General features: G+C 51.0%; 1 protein-coding gene across 1 annotated transcript in view; it reads left to right on the forward strand.

The window, feature by feature from the left end:
- Positions 1-219: 219 nt before the first annotated feature.
- Positions 220-24337, forward strand: part of LOC119110004 (uncharacterized) — a gene marked incomplete at its 3' end in the record, with an annotated part of 29502 nt that continues 5384 nt past the window's right edge. The window contains exons 1-4 of the mRNA XM_037233752.1: positions 220-353; positions 17608-17884; positions 18652-18912; positions 23128-23260. Coding sequence (XP_037089647.1) covers positions 220-353; positions 17608-17884; positions 18652-18912; positions 23128-23260 — 805 coding nt within the window. The remainder of the gene's footprint in view (positions 354-17607; positions 17885-18651; positions 18913-23127; positions 23261-24337) is intronic.

Here is a 24337-nt window from a genome sequence, read left to right on the forward strand (position 1 = left end):
GCGGCGGGGTGGCAGCGGTGCACGCTTGTGAGCTGACGGTCTCGTCTGAGGTTTGAGGCGCCTGGCATCGGCCGCCGCCGGACGTTATCGCCGCGCGAGGCTGTGACTCGGTAGCCGCGCGCCCTCCGGCGCCGCCGCGCGGCTGACACTCCCGCGACCGGCGACGGACGAGAGCTCACGCCGCCGCCACCGCGCCAGCGGCGCCAGCAGTCAGCCGCCATGAACAACATGAACCTGTCCAAGCTGAGGGCCAAGCCGGAGGAGGGCCAGCCGTTCTGGAGCGTGTCTGGCATGGGGCTGCCGGGGGAGAAGCGGAGCCGTCCCGGCCAGGCCAGCGGCGGCGGTAAGGTGAGGCCCCCGCCCCGGGCAGTCCTCGGTGGCATACATCGCCGGTCAGTTCAGCGTGGGAGCGCTGACGATGCCCCCGCCCGCCAGTGCTGGGTCAGCAGCGAGGAGTGCCGTCGTCCAGCCGGCAGGTCTCTGTTAATCTTACGCATCAACCAAAGTCCTTTAAGCTGCCATGGCGGACGGCGGCTGAGACAGGCCCGCGGTGAGCAATAAAGAATCCCAGTAGCATTATCCCAGGATGATGACCGGAGCAAGCAAATGGACTCGTTCAGAGACAGCGCTTGTTTGAGCCACAATGACAAGACCTTTTCCATGCGAGAAATGTCAGCCCATGGCCGTGAACGGTGCGAGAGCTCCACAGTGCCGATTTGACAAAAGAATATATGCCGGCCAGGGTGTCACGACTGCCCACACACGGTGGCACGCCAAGCGTCCCCAGAACAGGTGCTCACCCGCTGAAGGTCCTGCGCGTGCCGCGTGCTCACGACTCGTGTGTGAAGATGGCGCCACGGTCGGCCAGCGGTTCCCTAGCAGCTTCGGCTGGCTCGGCCTGTTTGTTGGATTTAATTGAATCGTCGCTGCGATCGTAATCATAACCGTTGGTCTGTGATCAGGGTCGAGGCCCCAGGGACAGGACTGTTCTCAGCGCCACAGCGTGCTAACTGGCTCCATTTTTCCATTCCGTAAATCTGATGCGCCGGGGAGGAAACCTAAAATTTGGGTCAGATTTGTATCCCGACCGGAATGGATATAACGGTTTCAAAGCAAATGTACGGTTTTTACATTATTTCATCTCCGATATATCACAAATTGCCTCGTCCATGTGTCACACATAACAGAACAGCCAATACAGAGCCAGGGGCAGGTTTTGGACAGAAGCACGTTCGGAAAAATATGCATGTGCACAGGGGCGGGTCCAGGAACGGGGGGGGGGGGGGTAAAGGGGCTATATATATATATATATATATATATATATATATATATATATGTGTGTGTGTGTGTGTGTGTGTGTGTGTGTGTGTGTGTGTGTGTGTGTGTGTGTGTGTGTGTGTGTATGAGGTGAGGTCCATTAAGGATAAGAGGTGCATTAAATGATACTCTACAACAACGGCTTGGCCCCAAAATGAAAGACTGGACCCGACCCTGCATGTGTAAAATACGTACGCAATTGCTCGCAAGCAAATGTACGTAAGATATAAAGCTTGTATGGCACAAGTAGATACGCAAAAATTCGTTCGAATAAGTCCGTAAGCAAATGTTCGTATCGTATTTAGTGTGCATGGAAAATCCTTGTATTGACAAATATCCATAATGGCATCATTTTGCATGGGGAACGTTCGCATGCATGAAGCACATATACAATTGTTCGCACACAACTTAACGTACTCAGATGTTTAAAACAGACAAAGTTGGGTGGGCAAAAATACGTACACAAAGGTTCGCTGGCAACATAGGTGTGGGGACAGCGACCGTGGGTGCGCACCATTTTCCGAGAATGATGAACGTTAAGCCTATGGCGATGGCTGGATAAAAGTGACCTCGGGGTGGTAGATGATACCTCTGTAGGGAGTGTTCAAGAACGGATCATGGTTTTGCGCGAATCATTTCTAGGTCTATCCGGCGTTATGTTTGAAAATGATGCTCACAAGCAATCTTGGGTCGGGTGTTAACAGGGTCATAAGCAAACGGGGGTGTATCAAAACGGGTCCATCAGGTGTAGCATTCACTCTGGAATCCGATTTACTTTATGCGAGCATGACTTGTTCCGTACGTCAGCTGACTTGTCACCTCCGTCAGCTTAATTGTTCCATCCGTCAGCTGACTTGTCCCGTCCGTCAGCTGACTCGTCACGTTTGTCAGCTGACTTGCTCCGTCCGTCAACTGGCTCGTCACGTTCGTCAGCTGACTTGTCCCGTCCGTCAGCCGACTTGTCACGTTCATCACCTGACCTGTTTCGTCCGTCAGCTGGCTTGTCACGTCCGTCAGCTGACTTGTCACGTTCGTCAGCTGACTTGTCACGTCCGTCAGCTGGCTCGTCACGTTCGTCAGCTGACTTGTCACATCCGTCAGCTGATTCGTCCCGTTCGCCAGCTGTCTTGTCCCGTCCGTCACCTGACTAAGTTGTCACGTTCGTCAGCTGACTTGTCCCGTCCGTCAGCTGGCTGACTTGTCTTGTTAATCAGCTGACTTGCCACGTCCATCACCTGACTTGCCACGTCCGTCAGCTTTTGTCAGTGGCGCGCTCAGGGGCGTCCGGCGAAGTCGTCCGTGGAGGCGTCGTCAGGATGGATGATAGTGGGGGAGCACATCAAATTGGGCGGGTGTTGTGTAGTGAACTTTTTGAGCCTCCAGTCACGTCCCTCTTAGAGCTTTCTTACGCAGCCCCAACTGATTCGAGTTCGTCTGGTGGTTGTCTCGACGTAAAGTTTATGTCATGAGTTTGGCTATTTATATTACCTGACCTATGCAATTAAGTGGCTCTCTACAGCATGCTCTTGTCCGACTTTTTCCATATGGCATATATGTAGCCAAAAGCTGGTAAGATCGGCTTTTTGCATGGCGAGCTGTTTGAGCCCATTTCATTAAGGAAATACTGTGATTCATTCAAGGTCAGAGAGCAACCCATTAGTAACCATTATGCCGATTATGCTCACAGGCTTGCTCACGACGGCCGTTCTCTCCATATCTACAGGTTTGTAACAAGAATGCGGCCGGGGATTAGTATCACGGGTGGAATCATTATTTGAACTGTCATCCTCGTCCGGTGTGTTAATATTAACACAACGTTTCGGTCACTTCACTCCCCGGCCGCCGCCAGGTGTTTTGGCAACCAGAAAACCTTCGGAAACATTTGCAGCTAAGACATCAAACGAGGACGATAGTCCGAGTGTTTTTTTCCGAACATGATTCCATAAATACGTTTGGATGAACATGAAACACGTCAGCTATTGGACAGCACGAAACAGTTACAGTGAAGAGCCCCAGTTGATTCGAGGACGAGGATGGCAGTTCAAATAATGATTCCACCCGTGGTACTAATCCCCGGCCGCAGTCTTGTTACAAACCTATAGATATGGAAAGAACGGCCGCCGTGAGCAAGCCTGCGAGCGTAATCGGCATTATGGTTACTAATGGGTTGCTCTCCGACCTTGAATGAATCACGGGATTCCCTGTTATGTGGGCTAATGGACAGCACGAGATACATTTTAGCTGTCGCAAGGAATTGAGACATTTGGAGGCTGCCCTGGTGTCTTAAATGTCAGCTAAAATGAAGTTTAGGAGGGGGCAAGATGCTCATTCTTCATCCGCTTCAGTCGCTTCAGCCGCTTCAGCGAGCTGCTCAGCCGCGCAAGACGGTCTGCGTCGAGACTGGCCCGCCGCACAAAGGTGCGATGCGGCACAGTCTATGCCTGTACCTGAGCTATGCCAAACATCACATGGAGCAGAGCGGTTTGGGTCGGGAGAACTCCTAAACCACGCCGGGAAACGGACCAGTGCCTGCTTTGCAAGGAATGCAATTTAAATCCGTTCGCTATAGAAAGGTATGGGGCTTTTGCTAAATTCCTCCCAATCTGCCAGGCTAACCCTGAACTCTGCCAGGGTTAGTGGCCATTGCCGGCCTGACATCTGTTTCTCGAGCATTCGTTATGAGTTGGCACATGGAAGTTTTGGAGGACAAAACGACGCATTCCGTGGTTTAAAGTCCCCATTCACGGCGGCATGTATACATTCTATGCACTGGTGCATATCTCATTTCTACGGGGACACGTTTATTTCCCGGCATGATCATTGGTAAAGATGATGATGGCGGGTGTTGATGATGACAACTCGAGTATATCATACTCGAGGTACTCGAGCACTCGAGATACGAACAGGGACACTTATTATTCAGGGCAAGGTTAACATTTTTACGTACCTGCCCGTAAAAATCTGAACACAGCTAAGCACTCAAATTTGGTCCAAAGCTGCAAGGTGCGTAGCCTATCGCAACGTCGCTGAGATGGTATGACACCGGATCTCATGTCTTGCTACTCATCGCAACAAAATTTTGGTAATGACGGACTCGGAAATGACGTCATCTGCATCTTAAAGAAGTCAGACCTTATTTCGATCCATCTTCTCACGTAACGCCTGTCCACAAACGCTGAGCACGTTTGTGATGACTGATGTGATGACTGATGACTGACTGACTCAGAGCGACTGATGTGATGATCAGATCGAACTGACGCGTGTCATGCCGCGTTCTCAGTCTTCGCTCGAGGTTTTGTTCTGACAACGGGGCCTGACACCGAGCCCGTGCCAGGTCACAGGGATCTATGTAATCGACCGGCGCTTGGCCGCCATCGTCACCATCGCCATTCCGCCATCATCTCCTAACCCCCCCCCCCCCCCCCTCTCCCCAGTCGAAGAGATGTGGTGTCCCCCGCAGTGACCATCCATTCGGCACCTGCCAACGAGAACAAACATCTGCCTTCCAATGTTCAGTACATATTTTCATGTGGAGTTTTGCTTGCCCACTATCGTCAAACGAACTCACGTTTCTGATGAGCGTTTCCGCGCGAACTTTGTGTACTTAGATAAGAGTCAAAATATTAACCTTTGCTTGCGTCCTTTTGTAAAACGAACGCTATCCCTGAATATCCTTTGCACTCGAGCATTTCGGTACGAACAATTGATTACGACAATTTCTGTACAAGCTTTTGAACCTTTTAACAATTTTGTCATGAGTTTTTTTTCTTTACGAGCCTTTTTCCGTACGATCTCTATCCATGCGTGCTTTTGCCACTTCGAAATTTTGCTGTTACGAACTTTCAGAACTGGGCACTTAATCCTGGCGAACATAAGTGACATGTATTGTTTCCTGCAATCAAGTGTCATGCCTACTTTTTCTATCTCTATTTTTGCCCGCAACGCGGCGGACCGAGCCATCCAATTTGAGGGCAGGAAGAGGGTTGGGGTGCGAAAAGGCAAAAACAAAAATTGAGCCGGGTACCAAAGGCATGTTTTAAGGAATTTGCATTGAATAGGAAACTCTGGTGGCCGGAAGGAGAGGAAACACGTGTAGAGGGGAATTTGTCTGTTTTTTATACGTGAAATCTCCTTGAGAAAGGTATACAAGTTTCTGAGTTGCCAAATGCAATTCCAGTTTCTTTCTTTATGCGCAACTTTGTCTTTGTCTACTCGACTCATCCGTACCATTCCACAGCGTGCTCCCAGTTTCCTTAAGTTTTCACGTATCACAGCATGGCATCCACTGTCACTGCAAAAATCCACATTTTGATCCACCCGGGTCAGCATTTCATCTCCCATTTAATATGTGAAAATCTTTGGCGTAGGAACGTTTAAAGTGGGAGGCCAAGCTCAGGGTGTACTTCAGGAACTTTTTCTGGAAAGCGAGCCCGATGACCGTGGGCGGGCGGGGGGGGGGGGGGGTGGGGGGTAGGAGTGGAAATTGTTATCGCTTTTTATTCAAACGTCATGGCTGATATACTAGCTATACATCTATAGCTGCTTATCGCTGGTGCATAATTTTGCCTATTCGTCTCATCTGTCATTTGGTAAATAATGCATCCAGCTTCCTTAGATTATTCGTCCATTTTAACATTGTCTTTCCTGGGGAGACAAAACGGTAGGTATTCCACGAGCGGGTAGGTATTTTGAGTCATTAAGGAAACATTTGCCTCCACAGTATATATGAAAAATACGGCATGAATATATGCTGGTGAGAATTTGCAAAGTGGAGCGACGGCTCACAGTACGCCAGGTTTTTCATGCGCCTTCATTTTCCTGTCTACTTTGCAAGAGATAAGACTTGTCGCAGCATTTAAGGCGGAGGCAAATTCGGGTGCTTGAAACTGCTAGAAACAATGTGACAAAATGCATAAAACTGGAGATTTTCTTTTAAGAATCAAGCCACATAATAATGCTCAATCTGTCATATGTTCCTTATCTGGGCCCTGCTCCTGTCCGCCGTCGGTGGTCACTTCCCTGGCCTGGATGTATCCCGCATGACTGACTGCGAGATGATCGTGTGGCTACTTGGTTACATACTTTCAGATCAGCGTTACTTCTACATGGTGTATGAAACATGCGTTGGACACCTGCAACAGCATTTTTACCGAATTATCTTCCCTTATAACCACAGCCATCGCAGAAAAATAGCCTCCGGGAAGCTGTCTGCCTTAGGTATGGATTGGCCCAACGGACACTTCATTGCCCATCATGCAACGTGCGCGACTTGATCTGCTTTTGTGTGTAGGCAGGGGCGTAGCCAGAGCCTTGCCAAGGGGAACACAGGGTTGGCAAAAGCCCATCTTCTGGTGCCCCCCCCCTCCCCCTCCAAATTCTCGGAATGGCTTACTTGTTAACAAGTGATACGGTTTTCTTCGTTTTATTGTCATCTTTACCTTGTAACCAGAACAGAAACCAGGAGCTACCGTGAGCTCAATTTTTTTCATTTTGAGGTCGATAAGCTGCAGAAATCGGGTGTTGAACGACTGCATGGAAGAAATCACCGGCGCTTTTAATTAACAATGGTTATCTGACTCTTTCTAAACCAATAGAATTCAGATGCTACGCCAGTTTTTTTTGAATTTGGGTTCTACAGGCATTGATAACATCGCGAAGGTAGATTGTAGATCGATGTGTTTGATCTAAATTTGAGGACGAAATTTGATTGTAAATCGAGTGGTCAGCAATGTGTATTAACATGGCCAAGTCATGTTTGTCTGAAAATGTTCACCATTCAGTCAGAATCAGTTAGTGATACAATTCATGTAACGTGTTTTTTTTAGCATGCTCGCTCACAAATCTTGGCAACAAAAACCTCGACACCAGGCGTTGCAGTCTCCATTGTCCCCGGGGCGTTAGCCCAGTAAGTAATATTAAGCCGTGGCCCACTGGTGGACGAAAATGATGACGCTTCCGAGATGATTACCTTTAAACACTCAAATCAACTAGTTATACAAGTTATGTGCCGTAATTTTGAGCGTGCGCACCAGAAAATTTTAGAAACACAACCCTCGACCCCAGGCGTTGCAGTCTCCGTAGCCCGCGCAGCGTCAGCCTAGCACCTAATATTAAGTTGTGGCCAACGGGTGGACAAAAATGACACCGCTTCTGAGAGAGCATCCTTGGGCGCTTCATGACATTAGATCTTGTATTTAGAAGGCAGTCTGAGGGCACATTTCGCGCGTGCAATTTTTAGATTGATGAAAAGAACGGATTGGCCCCTAAAGCATCGCGAAGTGGGGCTGGAATCTGGTGGTTTAACTGGAAGAGTGAAGGCAAAATCTCTATTTTTCGTGTTTCCGCAGCGATTTATCTGTTCAGAAGACAGATTAACACGGCGTCCGCCGTCTGGTGGCACTTGCAGTGGCCGAAACTTTCGGTTTTACGGAATTTGCAACCCAGACCATCCCTGTCCTTGCTCTCGAAGTTACGGGCTGGCATGTTCAAGCCTTTTGATGTAATTTGTCTCAATAATACATTCTGAAAACAATGAACGTTCTCAGGCAAACATGGCATGACCTTGCTCCTTTAAAAAAAAAATCATTTCGACCCGTGCTTTTCAACAATAATGAGAGCCCAACCCAACTCAACAATAATGAGACCCCTTATTTCCTTCCGGGCAAGGGCCTCTTCCAGGGTACATTACCGTTTCCGTTCAAGGGCTGAAGGGCCATTCCGTCCCATCGCGAAGTGTCTCCTGGCTATCATTCTGGTGACACGGGGCGGGATCTCCTGGTCCATCCGGAGGTCATTAGAAGGATATATCATATCACGTTGTTCCCACCCCCGACACGGGAAGCCTTCTGATCCGCGCAGTTAGCCCTGGATCAACCCAGGGACCCTCATTGCCGCATCAACATCCCTGATCACCGCAGGCAGTCCGATAGTTTTCACATAAACTCCAGTTCCATGTTCTTCTGTGTTCTCCAGAAATATTGAGTTCTCCCTGACTGTAGATTGCGGATGAAATGGGATTCTCAATTTTTATTGACATGGCTAGCCGATGTTCATCTTATAATGTTCAAGATCCTTGTCAGAGCTGATCACCGATAGACAACTACGTAATATGGTGTTGAACATGCGTATTCGCAAGTCATAGCAATAACAGCCTCGACGTCCGGCGTTGCAGTCTCCAGGCCGTGCGGCGTCGGCCTTGTGATTGTAACACTAAGTGATGGCTAATGAGCAAACGAAAAAATGATGCATCTTAAGGGAGATGGCTGGGTGAACTAGGTGAATCGGTATGCATATTTAATGCAGTGCAAAAGTAAGCCAACTGTAACCTTAATCTGAAAAATGGGTGGGGGGGGGGGGTCAGTTAACATGGCTGCCCCCCCCCCACCTTGAAGAGTGGGAGGGGCATGGCCCCCTGCCGCCCCCTCCCCCCCCCTCCCTGTTCCTACTCCCATGGTGAAAATACCTGCAAGCACTAATACTTCAGCGATGGAAACGTTTCGTGCCATGCACTACAATAATCTCGCTGAAATCACTTTCAGACTAAGAAGGAACGCAAAGATGCGTCGGCCAGGAAACATGGGTGGTCTGCTCACATAGACGGATTTTTAACTCCTTGGGCGAGTGTCGAAGGCAGGTGACGTCATGAGAAAAGGCGTGACGTGTAGTGAAAACTCGAGGATGTTCAAATGAGATTTAGGTGGGCTGAAACGTCGCGGTGTCAGCCATACCTGGGGGCAAAATATCCGCTTAAATGGCCTTGAATATCACAAATGAATTGAATATCTACAAATGTGACGGCAGTGACTCGCTTGCTGGGTGTTTAAACGCGCAGCCCAATATCCTTGGGCTAGTCCTCTCTGAGAAATTGCGCATCATGACCAGACAGGGGTGACAGAATGAGGTACATCCTGCGTGAGGCGGTGATAGCTGTCGTCGAATGCGTCAAAACTTTTCAACAGCTATCGCCTATGCACACGTAATTTGTTTTCTTCTGTCATCTCCTGTCTGCTGGTCACGCTACACAGTCTTTAAAAGAAGAGAAGCCCATGGAATATGGGCTGCATGTTCGGATACTACTGTTGTACTAGTACTGTAGTACTAGTACTGTTAGTACTGTTCTAGTACTGTTGTCCTATCTTTACTATTGGTAGCAGTAAGGAGCTAAGAGTAAAATCTGATGCAGGTCTTCCTTCTCTTCCCTACCTGGCTCGGGAGTTATTTTTTGTCATATTTGGGGGCCATTAGCTGATGGCTTATCGATTGCAGCTTTCTTGCACGCCTGAATATTTAAAATGATTGAAGAGGACATTTAGACCTAAGGTGTGACTTACGCTGCGATAACCACGCCCATCACGCCTCTCTCATCTCCAACATCCGCGGTATACAGTACATGTAACAGTTTTCTCATGGCGTCACATCCTTTCGACGCGCGTACGACGGACATGCGATGCTCTGAAAAAGGTATGTGTGAAAAGACCATTAGTAGTTTCAGGGCGCTAATCTTAAGATTAGTTTCAACATTTTGCATCATCTACCGACCATTGTGCTTCACTGCCAATTGAAAATTAGACAGAACTAGCGGTTTGAAAACATGTTGGCGACAGCGCAAAAATAAACTCTTAACGAGGTTAAACATGCCACTGACATCGTCTGCGGCTGAGCGGTATTCAGGTCGGTGGCTAGCCGACGCGGGACCAACGGCTAGCCGGCTAGAGGATTTTTTGGTCAGTTGGTTGCCAACGACGAATGGAAGGCTCCATAATTGGTTTGACCGACGTTGAGTGGAAAGTGCACACTCCATCAATACAACCACAAGAAAATATTTAGATTTATCGAAGATTCCAGGAGGAAAGCCGGTTTCCAGCGCCTTGAAAAAATTCTAAGATCTGCCAGGCCTTTGGGGATTTCCTGAGCTGTTGCCAGACAGTGCAGTGCCTGGTGTCTGCTTGGCTGCCTTCCTACTACCCTGTAGAGCCAGTAAGTCTCGGACAAAGACCCATCAGAAATAATGAACTGCCGTATGCACCCTATGATAAGCTATACGTCCCTTTATTGTCCTTTTTGTCGTTTTACACCGATTCATGGGCCCAATGTGATAGAGGTTTACATGTACTTGACCGGCGACAACCGTCGGCGCGACATCTTCTCCCCTCCCCCTCCCCCACTGCACTGGAGAACGAGGGGGACGAAGGGGTTTATTTAGCTTGTTTAGGCTTATGAGGCCCATTTGCAACTAGACATATATGTGTGGAAGGGGACTGACACCCGTCGCCTTTGGAGTGCATATCAGTCACTCGTTTTGGTAATGTGTCTCCCCTATCCGTTGCTACGACTCCGCCTGGTCCGTTGGCAATCGAACTTGTATTGCCTTTAACGTGACACAACCCAACGCAAAGCAGGGCCCTCGACACGCGTTCCCGATCCTGACTGTTCAAGCTCGCACCGCGCCGGCCCGGTGTCACCATTCGTCTGGCGCCGCGGGCTATGACCTCGTGACCTCGGCCGGGCCAATCGCCGCGGCGCACCACGAGCAGCCCTGTCAGGCGCGGGGGCGAAGGAGACACAACACTACAATTTTCCATCCCGATGTTGCATAACTGGCGAGAAGGTCTTAAAGAGTGGCTTTTGAGAAGGCTTCCTTCAAAAAGTGGAGTGAGCTAACCATACCTCGTAGTTCAATTATATTACGCGTTTGAGACGTTTACGTTACGTTTTGACACGCTGCTTCCTCTCCCATGACTCTGCACCCCAATATTTTAGTATCCTACGTCTGGGCCCCCCGTGGTGGTCTTATTTCAGCTTGGTACTTCAGCATCAGCAATGATGTGTTTTAGACAGCCGCAGCACGAAACACTAGAGTTGGTTTACTGCCTCCATGCCGTCGAGTGGGAGACGGAACAGAAGAGATGGAAAAACATTATGGCCCACACGAACGACACATTCGTCACAAAGCACGAGGAGCTACGACTCCGTGTCCTGTCAAGAGCTCTGTCAGCTTGTCCTTGTACTGCCGCTGGAACTACAGCCTGTCCTCGCCCTGTTCTTTAGATGAACCATGCTCTCATTGCTTTCCTCCCCGTCGTCGGTAATGACTAAGAAATAGCTGAGCAAGGGATTCTCATGACTGAATTGTTTTTCCCTTTCCCTATTGAACTTATGATAGCCACATATCTGAGCCTGGTGAAGACAGGCAAATAGATAGATAGATTGTATCTGGGATGTTCCATAATATGGCCTCTGCGGCCTCCACATCACATACATTATTCATGGAAGTGACACATGGGTAAACACGATGATAACGGCGCAACAGATTCACCTCGGTCGCAGGTAAGCAACGAGGTTGTGAGGCCTCGTGTGCAAACAGTGGAAGACAGGCGAACGTCTCATGGCACCGAATCCCACATGCGAGTCGCTCTAGACAAAAAATATAGGCCCGTGAATTCGGTGCGCACTCGCAGGAGCCGCCACACACCGCCAGCTGTGGCCCGAGTGACCGCGAGGAGACCAAGGCACGACCGACCGATCATCTGCGCAACGCCTTGGGTGCACGGGTGCCAGACAGAATGCTTCGCGTAGTAATCGGTGACCCCGTACGGTGATCATATCAGGTATTTAAGGCCCGACTCGAGCAGTGCGGGTGACACACGATCGTGATTATTTAGGCTGAGGACGATGAGGGCGCCGAAGTTCAGTGCTTTTGCACCCTCTGAATGCGTGCAGCTGAGCAACCACCCCACAGAATAAAGCACTACCGAACGTGGGAAACATTTGCGCCTCTACCATCATCCTCTTGGTCCCTGTCGGCACGTGGTGTCTAATTTGGACAAGTGCAATCAGGGTGCCGAAGCGGTGACGCATGATAACTGATATGTGATTCCCCTATCTGAAGGTAGAGTCGGTCGTGACACCTAGGATTTTTACGCCTGGAAGAAGGCTCCGTTTCGTCGTAGCCAAATTTCATCGTTAGCTGGGGGTCTGTGTTAAGCCGGAAAAGCCTGATCATAATCATTTCTGTTTTAGAACAGTTTATTTTAGACGGTTCTGACAAAACCACACTAGTGCTACCGCCAAGCTTTTTCTCAACACGGGTTTTGAGGTCCAGAATGTTAGCGGGTAGGTCGGTGTCAATAAACTGGTTGCTATCGGCCTGCATGATGATCTTTCCGTGTTGAATATATTGTGTGAAGACCTTTGTTGAGGTCAAAACAAGACCGGACGCAACACTGGAACCTTGACTTACGCCGCACGTGACATCCAGAACGCCAGTTCCGCCCCGAATTGACTGGGTGCGATCATGAACCCACGGCTTAAACCACTGGCCATCGATGCCTAAATAGCCCCAGCTTCTCCTGGAGGCGTCGTGCTGAACACTCGAACGTATTAGAAGCGTCCGTGGTGATCAATGACGTCGCTATGACTCTGTCTAAGCTGGCCGTAGCAAACGTGAGCCAGCGTGGAGAGACCAGGGCGAAATTCAGACTGTTGAGAGCACAGGACGTAGCTCGAGGTCAGATAGGTCATGAGCTGCATACATATAACGCGTTTTGCCACGACAGACAGGAATGGAATGGATCGGTAAGTGCTCGGGTCACTAACGCCGCTTTTCTTATGCAACGATATGACTGTGGCGGCCTTTCACTGACACAGGTCTTCATGGTTGGTAATCGAACTGTTTATAACTCGAATTACAGCCGGTTACACTACCAGGCCGCAACTTGGGGTGGGAAATGGGAAAATATGTTGTACAGACTACACTTTTCTCAGCACAAATCCGGACCAGCTACTTTGATGAAGGGGAAGGGGAGAAGGAGCAGCTGTCCCTCAATTTTTAAAAACACCACATGGCGCTTCATGAAAAACTTTAAATCGACATTGCCTCCCCACACCAGCTACGTCTTAACCGCATTTGCCGTGGGGCTATACGAACTTTTTATAAAACACCCAGAAGCGTTTTCAGAAGTACTGTCCCGACCCACTGAGTTGCGAAGAACCGTACATAAACGTGTCCGGTGGCCGGTGCAGATGGCGCTGGTAGCGCGAGCGTGGTGCCCTGCCGGTCAGCGTTTGTGTAGATGGCGCCGGCTATCATGACTCCCGCGTGAGCTGGTAGCTGAGAGCCGTAGAGGGCGCCAATGGCGGGTAGCTACTTCTCATGTGACGAGAGTTTAACCGTATATTAGCCGATTCAGTCCAGACGTGTTTTAGCCGATTGGGTCAAATGGCACGGCTTCCATTTCATTGTCAAGCGGAGGTCAAGCATTGGTCGCTGCCGAACGCGTATCGAGAGGTGTAGTGTTTCACCAAAGAGACCGTCCTCGCTCTTTCTCCGTTGTTCATAGACAGCATGCATATGCACATGCCGCTGCTGCCGTCACTGTCAGCCAATAACATGTAAAGAACGAGTCACATCTCGTCTGAGGATCGCCGAAAGATCAGCCAACAGCCAGCTCCATATCTTCGTCAAGGAATGGGACATTCATCGCGCGGCTACATCAGTTGCCTTCTGCCGTCGAAGGACTTCACCTCTTACTTCACACAGCAATCCGAATATGATGAAAGCACGAGTGACGAGTTAAACTCGACAAAACTGCAGTATTTATGTTCAACTGAATTGCAGCAAACGCCATCCGCTGGCGCCCTATCGTGAAAGGGAAAACCTGCTCATCAGGAACCGTAAGACTGATTTCCAAATGTTCTGTCTCAAAAAATAAAATGGTGACCGCGCAGCGGCCGTCGCTTTGCCCTGGCTACGCTGCTGAGTTCGTAAGGACGTGCCTTCGTCGTGACACAATTACGCATGCCATCCATGCCGTTGTAGCACGCCCTAATAACATCAGCACTGTGTCGTAGCCAATCTACGGTTTATTGGGGCCCAGAGACGTGAGCATGAGACATGTAAGGGAGTCTTACAAGATGTTGTTCTTCGTTCTTGCATTGGTGTGTTTATGTCTCACCTGACAGGGTAATGACGTTTGCTGATGCTCCTGTCCCAATAGGAAATGAAACTAAAAATACGTTGCGCTCATAATGGCACAATGGCATGACACATAAAGTTATACGGCCATCGCCTAGCTAATTTCCACCGCTGCGTGCGCTGAAGAAAGAACACAGCAAAATGCTTTTTGTTTCTTTTATGGCCTATTTTGAGTTTTTCGTTTTTTTATTCAGATGAGTACTTTTCAGATCACGATAGAACAGCACATAACGTCGATAACTCAACGTGCGCATGTCACAATGCTGCATCTACGTGAAAGTTTGAAAATAGCGAAACACGTTACGGAGGTTTCCAAGCAGCAAACGGGATACCTAAATGTATCGCAAATGATGCGCAGCAAAAGATACAACGACATAGGTCTGACATCCTGACAAACATGTGCATCTTGTAATGCCTGTAAGGGTGGCCGGTTTAGGTTCGATTCATTTTTATGCAGCCTGGGGTGTTTTCTGAGGTACGCGTTGGTATATTAAGCCCTGCTTCTGAACACCGATGCTTGCCGAGAAAAGGGTTTTAACGCCAGTAAAAATTCCTTAAATAGCCATATGACATATTCACGTATATAGACGAATTTCGATTGCCGTGTACATGTCTGAAGATGAAAAGAAAGCAATGACCGAAGGTCCGGTTCTTGCCGTCATATTGATATCAAAATGCACATGTCATCTACGTATAATTCACCTCTTTGCAGAGCTGAATGCATAAGTCGCAAGCATGGCATCAGACACACCATGTGCAGTATGGGGAGAATGGCAGTTCCTATTTGTGCGCAACCTAACGCTGTGACATGCATACCTTTTCCTCACGATCCTCGTGGAAAAGATGGGCACATCTAGATTATCGGACATTCATTTGTCCCTACGGCCTTTTGCCAGACAGAATTGCTTAAGGTCTTACTTGCCAGACAGCCCTCGCCACGGATGCCCCGGGTCAAGCTGACCTTTACTCAGCTGCCAGGTGACCTTACGTTGCTGTCTGGCCCCTGGGACTCGAGGTTATCACTACAGCATCACCAGTTCAGTACTTTTACCCTGGATCACAGAGACGGCAAATATAGGCCTTTCAACTCGCCATAGATGCAATTGAACAGGGTCGTTATATCTGTACCTTGCATTTAGACGAAACAGAAAACATAATTTGTCACAATGTTTGACCCCTGGCTGTACTTCTGTCGTTTTTGTTCTCTTGCTATCTAAAGGAAATGGTTAATACGCGTCGCAAATTGCCCTATGAGCTCCGCCTTGTCCCCGCACCCTAACATTGGTCATAAACTCTACTGCGCCGTGTTGAGGCGTCTGAGAGACAAAACACTCGGTGGAAATGACCTGAAGTGTGGCGTGGTTTTAAATGAGTGCTCCAGTATGGCGAGGTGCCCGCTCACAGTGTGGTAAAAGCGTGCGAGTTTTTGAGACACACCACCATCATCGCCGCAGCCCGTCGGATTTGTCTTCCTGTGACTCTTTCCTCTTCCAAAAGATAACCTCAAGCTGCAGGGTCGTCATTTCGACATCGTGGAGAACAGCCAGTGTAAATCGCACGTGGTGCTCGACACGCTTACAGAGCATGACTTACAGCAGGCGTTCTGAACACGGAAGAAGCGCTGGGAGCGATGTACTGCTCACAAGGCGGCTAATGCAAAAGGGATAGTGAGCGCCTTTAAATCAGGTACGTCTTCTGAACTTTAAGGGCGAAGTCTTCAAACCTATATCCCACAACTCACACATAAAGTTACAACATAACCGATGATTGCTTGAAAATATATCTCAGCAAATACCTCCTAGCATATTGAACGTAGATTATTTTGAGTATAAGAACTCCAAGCCCATGACGACGAAACGCAAGGGTCGCAAGGCATGTATATGCCTTGCTTTTAAACGAGACAACCATATTTGGAAATTGATGGCAAACACCAGGTCAAACAGTATACACGCAAATACCTTGAAAATAATACGGCGCACCATTTTAATGGCTCCACTCCTTGTGGTGCAAAAACGCATGCAGACACCATAATCTGCCATAACGCTATAAGTCAGCCAAAAGCGTTTGCGCCCACTTCGGGTGGGGTCGCTAAAGCCACACGGCATCCGGCTAGCTAATGTCTAATTGGTCGGTTACGACTTTGTGCGTAATCCTTCTGTCACCAGATGCGTGACCTCAGGTGTTTTTTTTTATTTGAGCTCTTGTACAGCCTAGTCAGTTCATATTGGCTACCGTGTATGTGACAACTTTAATGAATTGAATCGTTATATCGGTGTTACATAGCTCCGGTATCCGAAACAACATCCACACGCTGGTCTTATCTTTGCCGTTACAATCAACGCTTCATATTATCACTAAGGTCGTCATCAAGTGAACAGCGGTAGCACGCAGCCATCAATTCTATCTAGATCCACCATCAACCACACGCCGTCACCTAGATCCACTTTATCCTCAGGAGTTGATGGCAGGTAATCAATATCGCATCAGATTCCCATCAACCTCAAACTGCTGGTAGATTTTCAACAAAAGCGTCCCAGCGCGGTACTAGCATTGAACGCGGTAGGCCTTCACATGAAATGGATGAACGCGAAACTGATAAAATCGCCACCGTCTCCGACTTCAGCTGCGCTGTTGCGACTCCGAGGCTGGCCTTGACGTACGCTCGCGTGCCTGGAGCCACTTATTTGCCTATTGGCCAGCGGCTGGGGACGCCGGCCAATCAGGTCGTGCGTCGGCTGGCGACGGTGAGAGCGTGTCACCTGATTACAGCGCCATGTCGTGCCGATACCGCTCCATCACTGGACATCGGCCATCGACCACGCTCGCGTTGGCATGGACGACCGCCGCCTCTGCAACAATCGCCGATCATTTCCCCCGATTAGCGATGATTCTAATTGCGCGGCCGGCCAGGCGGCCGCTCTTTGTTCGACCGCAGTCAGTGCCCGGATTCGGCGGCGTGCTGTGACCGGTGTCGCTCGCGAGGCTGACCCGACCCGACCCGACCCGACCAGACCCAACCCAGCTTGACCTAGGCCGTACCGAGCCGGGCTGAGCCGGATCGGTGGGAGCCGACAGCCGGCGTCCGTGCGTGCCGCCAGCCGTCGGCGGTGCCGTGTAATCAGCGTCGGCGCCATGTCGCGGCTGGTGGCGCGGGTCGAGGCCATAGTGCTGAGTCCAGACCCGGACGACGGCTCGACCGGCGGCGCCGAGCTGTGGCGGCAAGCGCGCGCCGTCCGGCTCGGCCGCCGGCTGCTGCCGACGCGCCGCCTCCGGCAGCCGCCGCTGCCGCCACCGGCCGCGCCGCGCCGCCGCCGCAGCCGCAGCCCCTCGTCGGACGAGTGGGACGGCGCCAGCGAGCCAGCCAGCCGACGCAGCAGTGCCGACATCACGCTCTGGAGCGACGCCGAGCTGATGACACCGCCGGCGTCGCCGACACGCCGCTACGGACCGCTGCTCCAGCCGCGGCGCGTGTCGTCTAGCTTCCTACGGCTGCGCGAGACGGCCACGAGCGTGTTCGGCGCCGTCAAGTTCCGGCACGAGACGCCGCCGGCGCCGGCCGCTCCGGCGCGCCACAAGTGGGCAGGGTGCGTCGCCGTGCGTTCGGTGGTCGGGCGCGGCGCCCGCCGACGGCGGGCGGCCGGCAGCGGCCAGTGGCGTGCGACGCCGGCCCGGGCGACGGCGAGGCAGGTGCGCAGGTGGGCGCGGCTGCGGAGGAGGCTCTGGCGAGGAGCGACTCGAGCGTGAGCTCGATTGAGAGCGGGTCGAAGCAGAGGGAGAGGCAGCAGCAGCTCAAGAAGCCGCCGCTCTTTAAGAGGATGTCCGACGTCACGCGCCGCTCGGCCGACAGGATACTGCAGTCAGGTAAACAGGAGCAGCAGATTCTGGAGAGGTTCGTCCTTCGGGAGAACTCCCAGGAGCGTTTGAAGCGCGCCAAACTAGGGCACCGAAGCTGCTCGCCCTCCAGATCAGAATCGAGCAGCACCAGTGGTATCCCCACACGCACTATCAGCGTGCGAATAACGAAGGAGGTGCTTCCCCCTGGCGCCAGCAAACGTCCCCAGATTGCCGCCCGGAAGCTTCTCGAAGGGATGGCAGCCTCGACCAGCACCAAGCAGCCGCCGCCACAATTTCTTACAACGCCTACCAGCGCGGCGCCGGACGCATATCCTCCAACGAAGTCCGCGCCACCACAAGGAGCCGTCCCCACTGAGGCGCCCTCCGCGGACGCTGCGTCAACTAGCGCCTCAAAAGACGCCCAGGAGGTGGCGGGCGTGTCACTGTCGGCGACGGCCGGCCGCGCCTCGTCGCGTCGCTCGTCGGTGGCGTCTGTGACGTCACTGGCGTCGCTGTCGCCGGCGCAGCGGCGGGCTTTCCTGAAAAAGATCCGGCTGAGGCGCAACGTGCAGGTGCCGGGCGTCATGTACACGGACCAGGCGCGCGCGGCGGCGGTGGCGCTCGGCGAGCACGACATCAAGTACAGCCTCAAGAACCGGCGCTTCCTGAACCGCGGCCAGGCCGGCTGCTGGGTGTCGGAGGACTCATCATTTGTCGCCTTCGCCTCGCACGCCCAGCTAGAGCTGCGGCGCGGCGACCCGACCTACGCCATCAAGCTGCTGGACAGGGTGAGAGGCCGGACAGGCGGCCGGCGGCAGACCGCTCGCGCTCGTGACGGCAGCTCGAGCTCCTCGGAAATGGTCTGGCTACCCCCGCCCCATAACCCAGTGGCGTCCCTTTGATTGGCGTTTATTATCGCAGCTGGAAGGGCTTATCATGACATCAAAGACCCTAAAAAATTACAAGTCAGAGGAGCTGAAATTGTGGCCTGCCTGGACCCACAGCCCGAATACGTTCTTACCATCACCCACCAGTGTGTACGGTGCCCGCAGTGAGCGCGATTTTTTGTTGTGCCACATGCCGTTACATTTAAGAGCGAAATTCCTGTTAAAACTGCCGTCAAAATCCAAATGCGGCCATCAAGTGCGAAACACCATCATGTATGCGTAAAACGCTCTTGAAAACCTGACTGGAGGGAACAGCGAATTCTGACAGGCAGGGGCAGGTCTGAACGAAATGGGGACATAGCCCGTGTTGTGATCTACGGGGTCGGCGGGAAGGGAAAACAGCATCGATCAGTATCCAGTGATCATTCAGCCTTACAACTGTCTGTTCTGAAGCCGCACATTGTAATGTAGGAAGCACCATGGCCACATACATGGTTGGATCTAGAAAGAGGTCACGGACTGTGACACCCCCCTTAGGCCACCCGTGACATTTTGGATCCAAAGAAGCACCAAAACCTTCAAAAACCTTTATTTGGGTGTCGTGAATCAGGCTACGTCTTCGTCAGCCATGTATCGTTTGGATTTCAGCCGCCTGTGGTCACCGAAATCAAAGCGCTTCTCGGGAAAGGATACCTACCAAGTTTCAGGAAATCACAAGCTTTCGCGCCCCTCCTCTCCCTTCCCATGGCGAAATCCTGGGAATCCCTGAAATATCTGGAGGCTTCTGTGTGAGTCCTGGCGCCATTTTCTGGATAACGCTCTGATGGAAATATGTGCATTATTTATGCTATGCACACGCTACTCACGCGCGAATGCTTCAAATGCCGTTTTCAATATCAGTGAGAACATATGTGGAGCTAGCAGGAGCACCCATGTGCCTCAAACCCGTCCGTCGCTCTAGCTGAAGGCTTTATGGGCGCTTTAGAAGAGCCTTCTTGCCTCTGCACCGCTCAATCCATTCTAATCGAGGGCTATGTCGACGACACGTTCGTCATTTGGTAGCATGGCCGTCCTGCCCTGCATCATGGTCTTGAGCACCTGATAAAGCCAGTATGCAGCTCTCCATGGGGGTTAAACAGCATGGAACACTTCCTTTCCTGGACGAACAAGTGAGGACATCGGACGAATGCTGACGCCGAAGTAGGCAGGGAACCGACACTCCCAAACGTGATCACCAAGTACGACTCAAACCAAGCGAGCAGCACACAGAATGGCATCACAAGAGCTGATATGGCCACAGAGCTGTGCCGTGTCAGACGGGCGGAGTTTGCCGAGAGAATGGACCTTCAAGAAATATCTTAAGACCAATGCCATTCTGAAAGTATGCCGCCAAAGCCTTTCCAAAACGAGCAAAGCACAATCATCGGGAGAACAAAGATGGAGGCCAACGTAAGTCAGCATTCCGTGCACAAAAGGCGTCAGCGAGAGAATGAACAGGACATTAGCTTCGCTCAGTATTCAAGCAGCATACAACTCCAATCCTCTCCAAGAGAGAGACTCAGGTATGTAAAAAACACATATCCGAGGAGAAGCAGAAGGAAGTTGCATATACAACGACATACGCGGGTGTGGCGCAGCCTACATCGAGAAAGCAGGCTAGCCATAGAGCGCCAGACTGAAAGAGCGCGCCGCTGCACTGGAACATGGCCGATAAGAGGCCTCGACGTTGGCGCATCATTGGATTCAGCGCCGAATTCTCGCCGACCCATTGAAAGCCAATACTCGGCTGCAGAACCTTACTGGTCCCGACGCGTCAAGGCTCAGAAAACCCATCGAGCTTCATTCGCGATCCCATCACTAACTTGAGGCGTGCCCAAGGCGTCACTCAGCCCCGAACGTGTTTTCAATCGACGAGGTTAAATACCATCACACTCAACATATTCTACTGTGTGAGTTTGAATTAAGCCAGTGCGTGCCGTTTGATTTCCCCGCTTGCGAGCTAAATTTGCCGTTGTGCAATGTTCTAGGCCATCATCATTGCATGCCGTTAGAATTTTTTCCGTTCTCCAGCTTCGTTCACGTCTCCTTTTGGAAAGCGATGTCACGCAATCATCACACGGTTTTACTAGGCTTTTATCCGTCGACGTCTGTGTTATTCATACTGGCCCTGTTGAAGGTATAGCAAGAATTACCGAGCTATAACGAACTACGCAGGCGTTTTATAGCTAAACAATGCTGAGCACCTTTTCGATAAAACGGAACAATAACGATGTACCGGTGTTGACATGACTCATGGTATGACCGATGGCCCAATATATGGCGCTCCAGTCTAACATTAAAAGGAAATGTAGCTGAAGATGTGGTCTAATGCAAACACAAGACGTGCAAGACTTGGAAAACGGCCTATACGGTTGCAGTTCTGCCACATTAATTTTGTTGAAATACGACGAAACTTAGTGCACTTTATGTAACTCGTTATGTTGAGCTGGGCTAATGCAGACAGCTTGATTGAGATAATAAACTTCGACGGACGTTTTGAAGTCAGAAGGTGCTTCTAAACACGTCTTAAGCAGCCCTTTGATAAGATGGAGCGTTCTTCGCTGTGAATGGTTGTGAAGAAATTGTTTTTATTGCTGTTGAATTCGTTTTAAAAAGTTGCGGCAAATATTCTAGCGATTTCATTGCGATATTTACGGAACGTGATCTTTTTCCGAAAGATTTAAAAATCGCAGAAACATTTTTTGAATTCAGAATCCACCTGTGACACCCGGAGGCATGCCTGCTTTTGATGTCAGGTGTCCCAGGACGCACGCCACGGTGCATTAAGGTATACACCGGTGTGCAGGAAGTGGTAGGCAAATGGTGGTTCGCCAATACAGTGAACGGCCCAATATTGTGACACCAGCCCACAGCGGATCAGCTTCCTCCGATGATGGAAGTCTCGTCTGCCGGGGGTGGCGAAAACGCCACTTTCATATCAGCTTGCTTTTTTAATTTGTGATGCGGCTGTAATTTCTGCACCTCAAGAAGAAAAGTGGTCAGCCCTGCAGATTGCCAGCCAGGACATGTTGAGTGTTAAACAGCGCGCCTTCCCCGGCCGTCCCCACATGTATTCTACATTCCTGTCGGTTTCATAGATGACAATATTGCGCCTAGATTAATGATACTTCCAAAGCTGAGCAACTGGCAGGATTTTCTTAAGTGAGGTGTCCGGAACTTGGTGAGTATGAATCATGCTGCCTTTGATTTTCTGTGGAGAGCCATCTATGGTAAAAAAAAACAAACAAAATCCAGACTTAAGGAGGGGGCCCGGGCCCTCGGGCCCCTCCCTTAACTTTAACTGAACTTTAACCCTTAACCCTTTAACCCTTCCCCTAACCCTTAACTTTAACTTAACTAACCTTAACTGCGCCCCCCGCCCCATTCCAAAGCATGAGTTTGCATCTTGCGATTCCTATGATAAGCATCGATTCTGTATCAGCAAATGCAGCGAGCGGAACGCTGTCTTTTGTGCAGCCAGGCAGCGGGCCACTGTTTCCGCATTCCACGAGAACAGGTCTGGCCGCTGTGTCCGTCGCAGCCTTTGGCTCGGCGTCTTTTAAGCTCGCCGGCGTCACACTGGCACGCAAATCCCATAATAAAGACTTTGACTTTGGCGAATAGCCGATGTGACGGGGTGGAAATTCGGCTGAAAGCGTGATTGGGGTGCTCTGAGAGTTAATGGCTTCGAATGGCGGAGAAAGTTGTGAAGAGATCCTGTCACGAATTGGTACCGGTCGAGCGCTGCCCGACCCTGTTCGTTTATATTGTAATTGTATCAGCTGCTGCAAGGAGGGCCCGGCATAAGCCCAGGTCGTTTTCAGTCGAACGCTGCAGACATGACGGCCGGGTATCGCCCGAAGTGTAAGGAACATTGACAGGACCAGAAAATGACCAGCAAATTACGTCAATCAGTCACTCGCACGTGGAAACCGCAAATGAATGCCCGACGTTTTGACTTTATACCAGACATAGCTATCCGCCCGCCACTCCTCTGCCAAAAACACCGCTGTCAGTTTTGATTCACTCCAAGCGTAGCACGGAATTCCCACCTAACCCATGCACTTGATGCGGCAGGCCTTGGAGTTCGAGCCGAGGGACGAGTCGTGTCTGGTGAACAGGAGCAAGTGCCATCTGCTGCTGGGCAACCACGAGGCTGCACTGAAGGACGCCGAGACCATCCTCAGTCAAAACCCGCGCTGCGCCAGAGGTAAGAAGTTCTCGTGTAGACCCTGGGCTGCGTCTGTAGGGAGGCGATCTCCGTGGAGAACACTCGTTACGCGAGGAGAAGGCGGTCGGTCTCGTCATGACGGAAGCGGCGTTGTTCCAGAGGCGATGCAGTCCTCTGGAGATTAGGTCCTTGTGCGAAACCCATGCTGTAAGCACCGTGCAAGCTAAGTCAAGCTAAATCTCGTTGACATGGGCCAGCGTCGCCCGGGCATGGCCGCCGTGATGTAGAACCAGCGTTGTGTGAGAGGTGACGTGATCCTGCGCCGTGTTAGGTGGGAACGCAAAAGCGGGAACAATAGGACATCGTGGGGGAAGGGGGAGGAGACATTTCCGGGCCAGAACTTTTCGGTAACTGTTTGTCTTCAAGAATTGCAAAGAGCGAACGAATCGAAATTCTCTTGCTACACATGGGTGACCGAGATCCGTCAGCTTCTGACTCGCTACCGTCGCATTGTAAATGGCTAGTGCTATAACCACTAAATGCTTCCTTTGAAGACCTAGATCAAACAACAACATCGTATTACAGCGTCCCGAAGGCGCTAGACAGCTTCCCTGAGATTTCCTGTCACTTTCTCCGCACGCAACATCGCGAGGCGCCTACTTTTAATAACGTCGAAGGGCACCAAAGTTTCTGAACCACTGGAAGTTGGCCGGCGGCACGCTAGTCCCCAGAGCAAAGTTCCGGGCTGGCGCGGAAGATAGCGTGTCTGTGAATGGCGGGCCGCGCTGCCAGCAGTCTTCGGGGCAGCGCTGTCAGCAGTCCTCGGGGCAGAACGGCCAGTAGTCCTCGGGGCAGAGCTGTCATTAGTCCTCGGGGCAGAGCTATAATCAGTCTTCGGGGCAGCGCTTCCAATAGTCCTCGGGGCAGCGCTGCCGGCAGTCCTCGGGTAGCGCTTCCAATAGTCCTCGGGGCAGCGCTGCCGGCAGTCCTCGGGTAGCGCTTCCAATAGTCCTCGGGCAGCGCCTCCAGCAATGATGCAAGGCAGTGCCAAATGTTCATTCAACAGCTTCGATGCCAGGCTACCACCACGGTACCACCAAGAGAAATTAACGACAC

Source organism: Pollicipes pollicipes, unplaced genomic scaffold, assembly GCF_011947565.3.
Source record: "Pollicipes pollicipes isolate AB1234 unplaced genomic scaffold, Ppol_2.1 Scaffold_7231;HRSCAF=8579_pilon_pilon_pilon, whole genome shotgun sequence".
Lineage (NCBI taxonomy): Eukaryota > Metazoa > Arthropoda > Thecostraca > Pollicipedomorpha > Pollicipedidae > Pollicipes > Pollicipes pollicipes.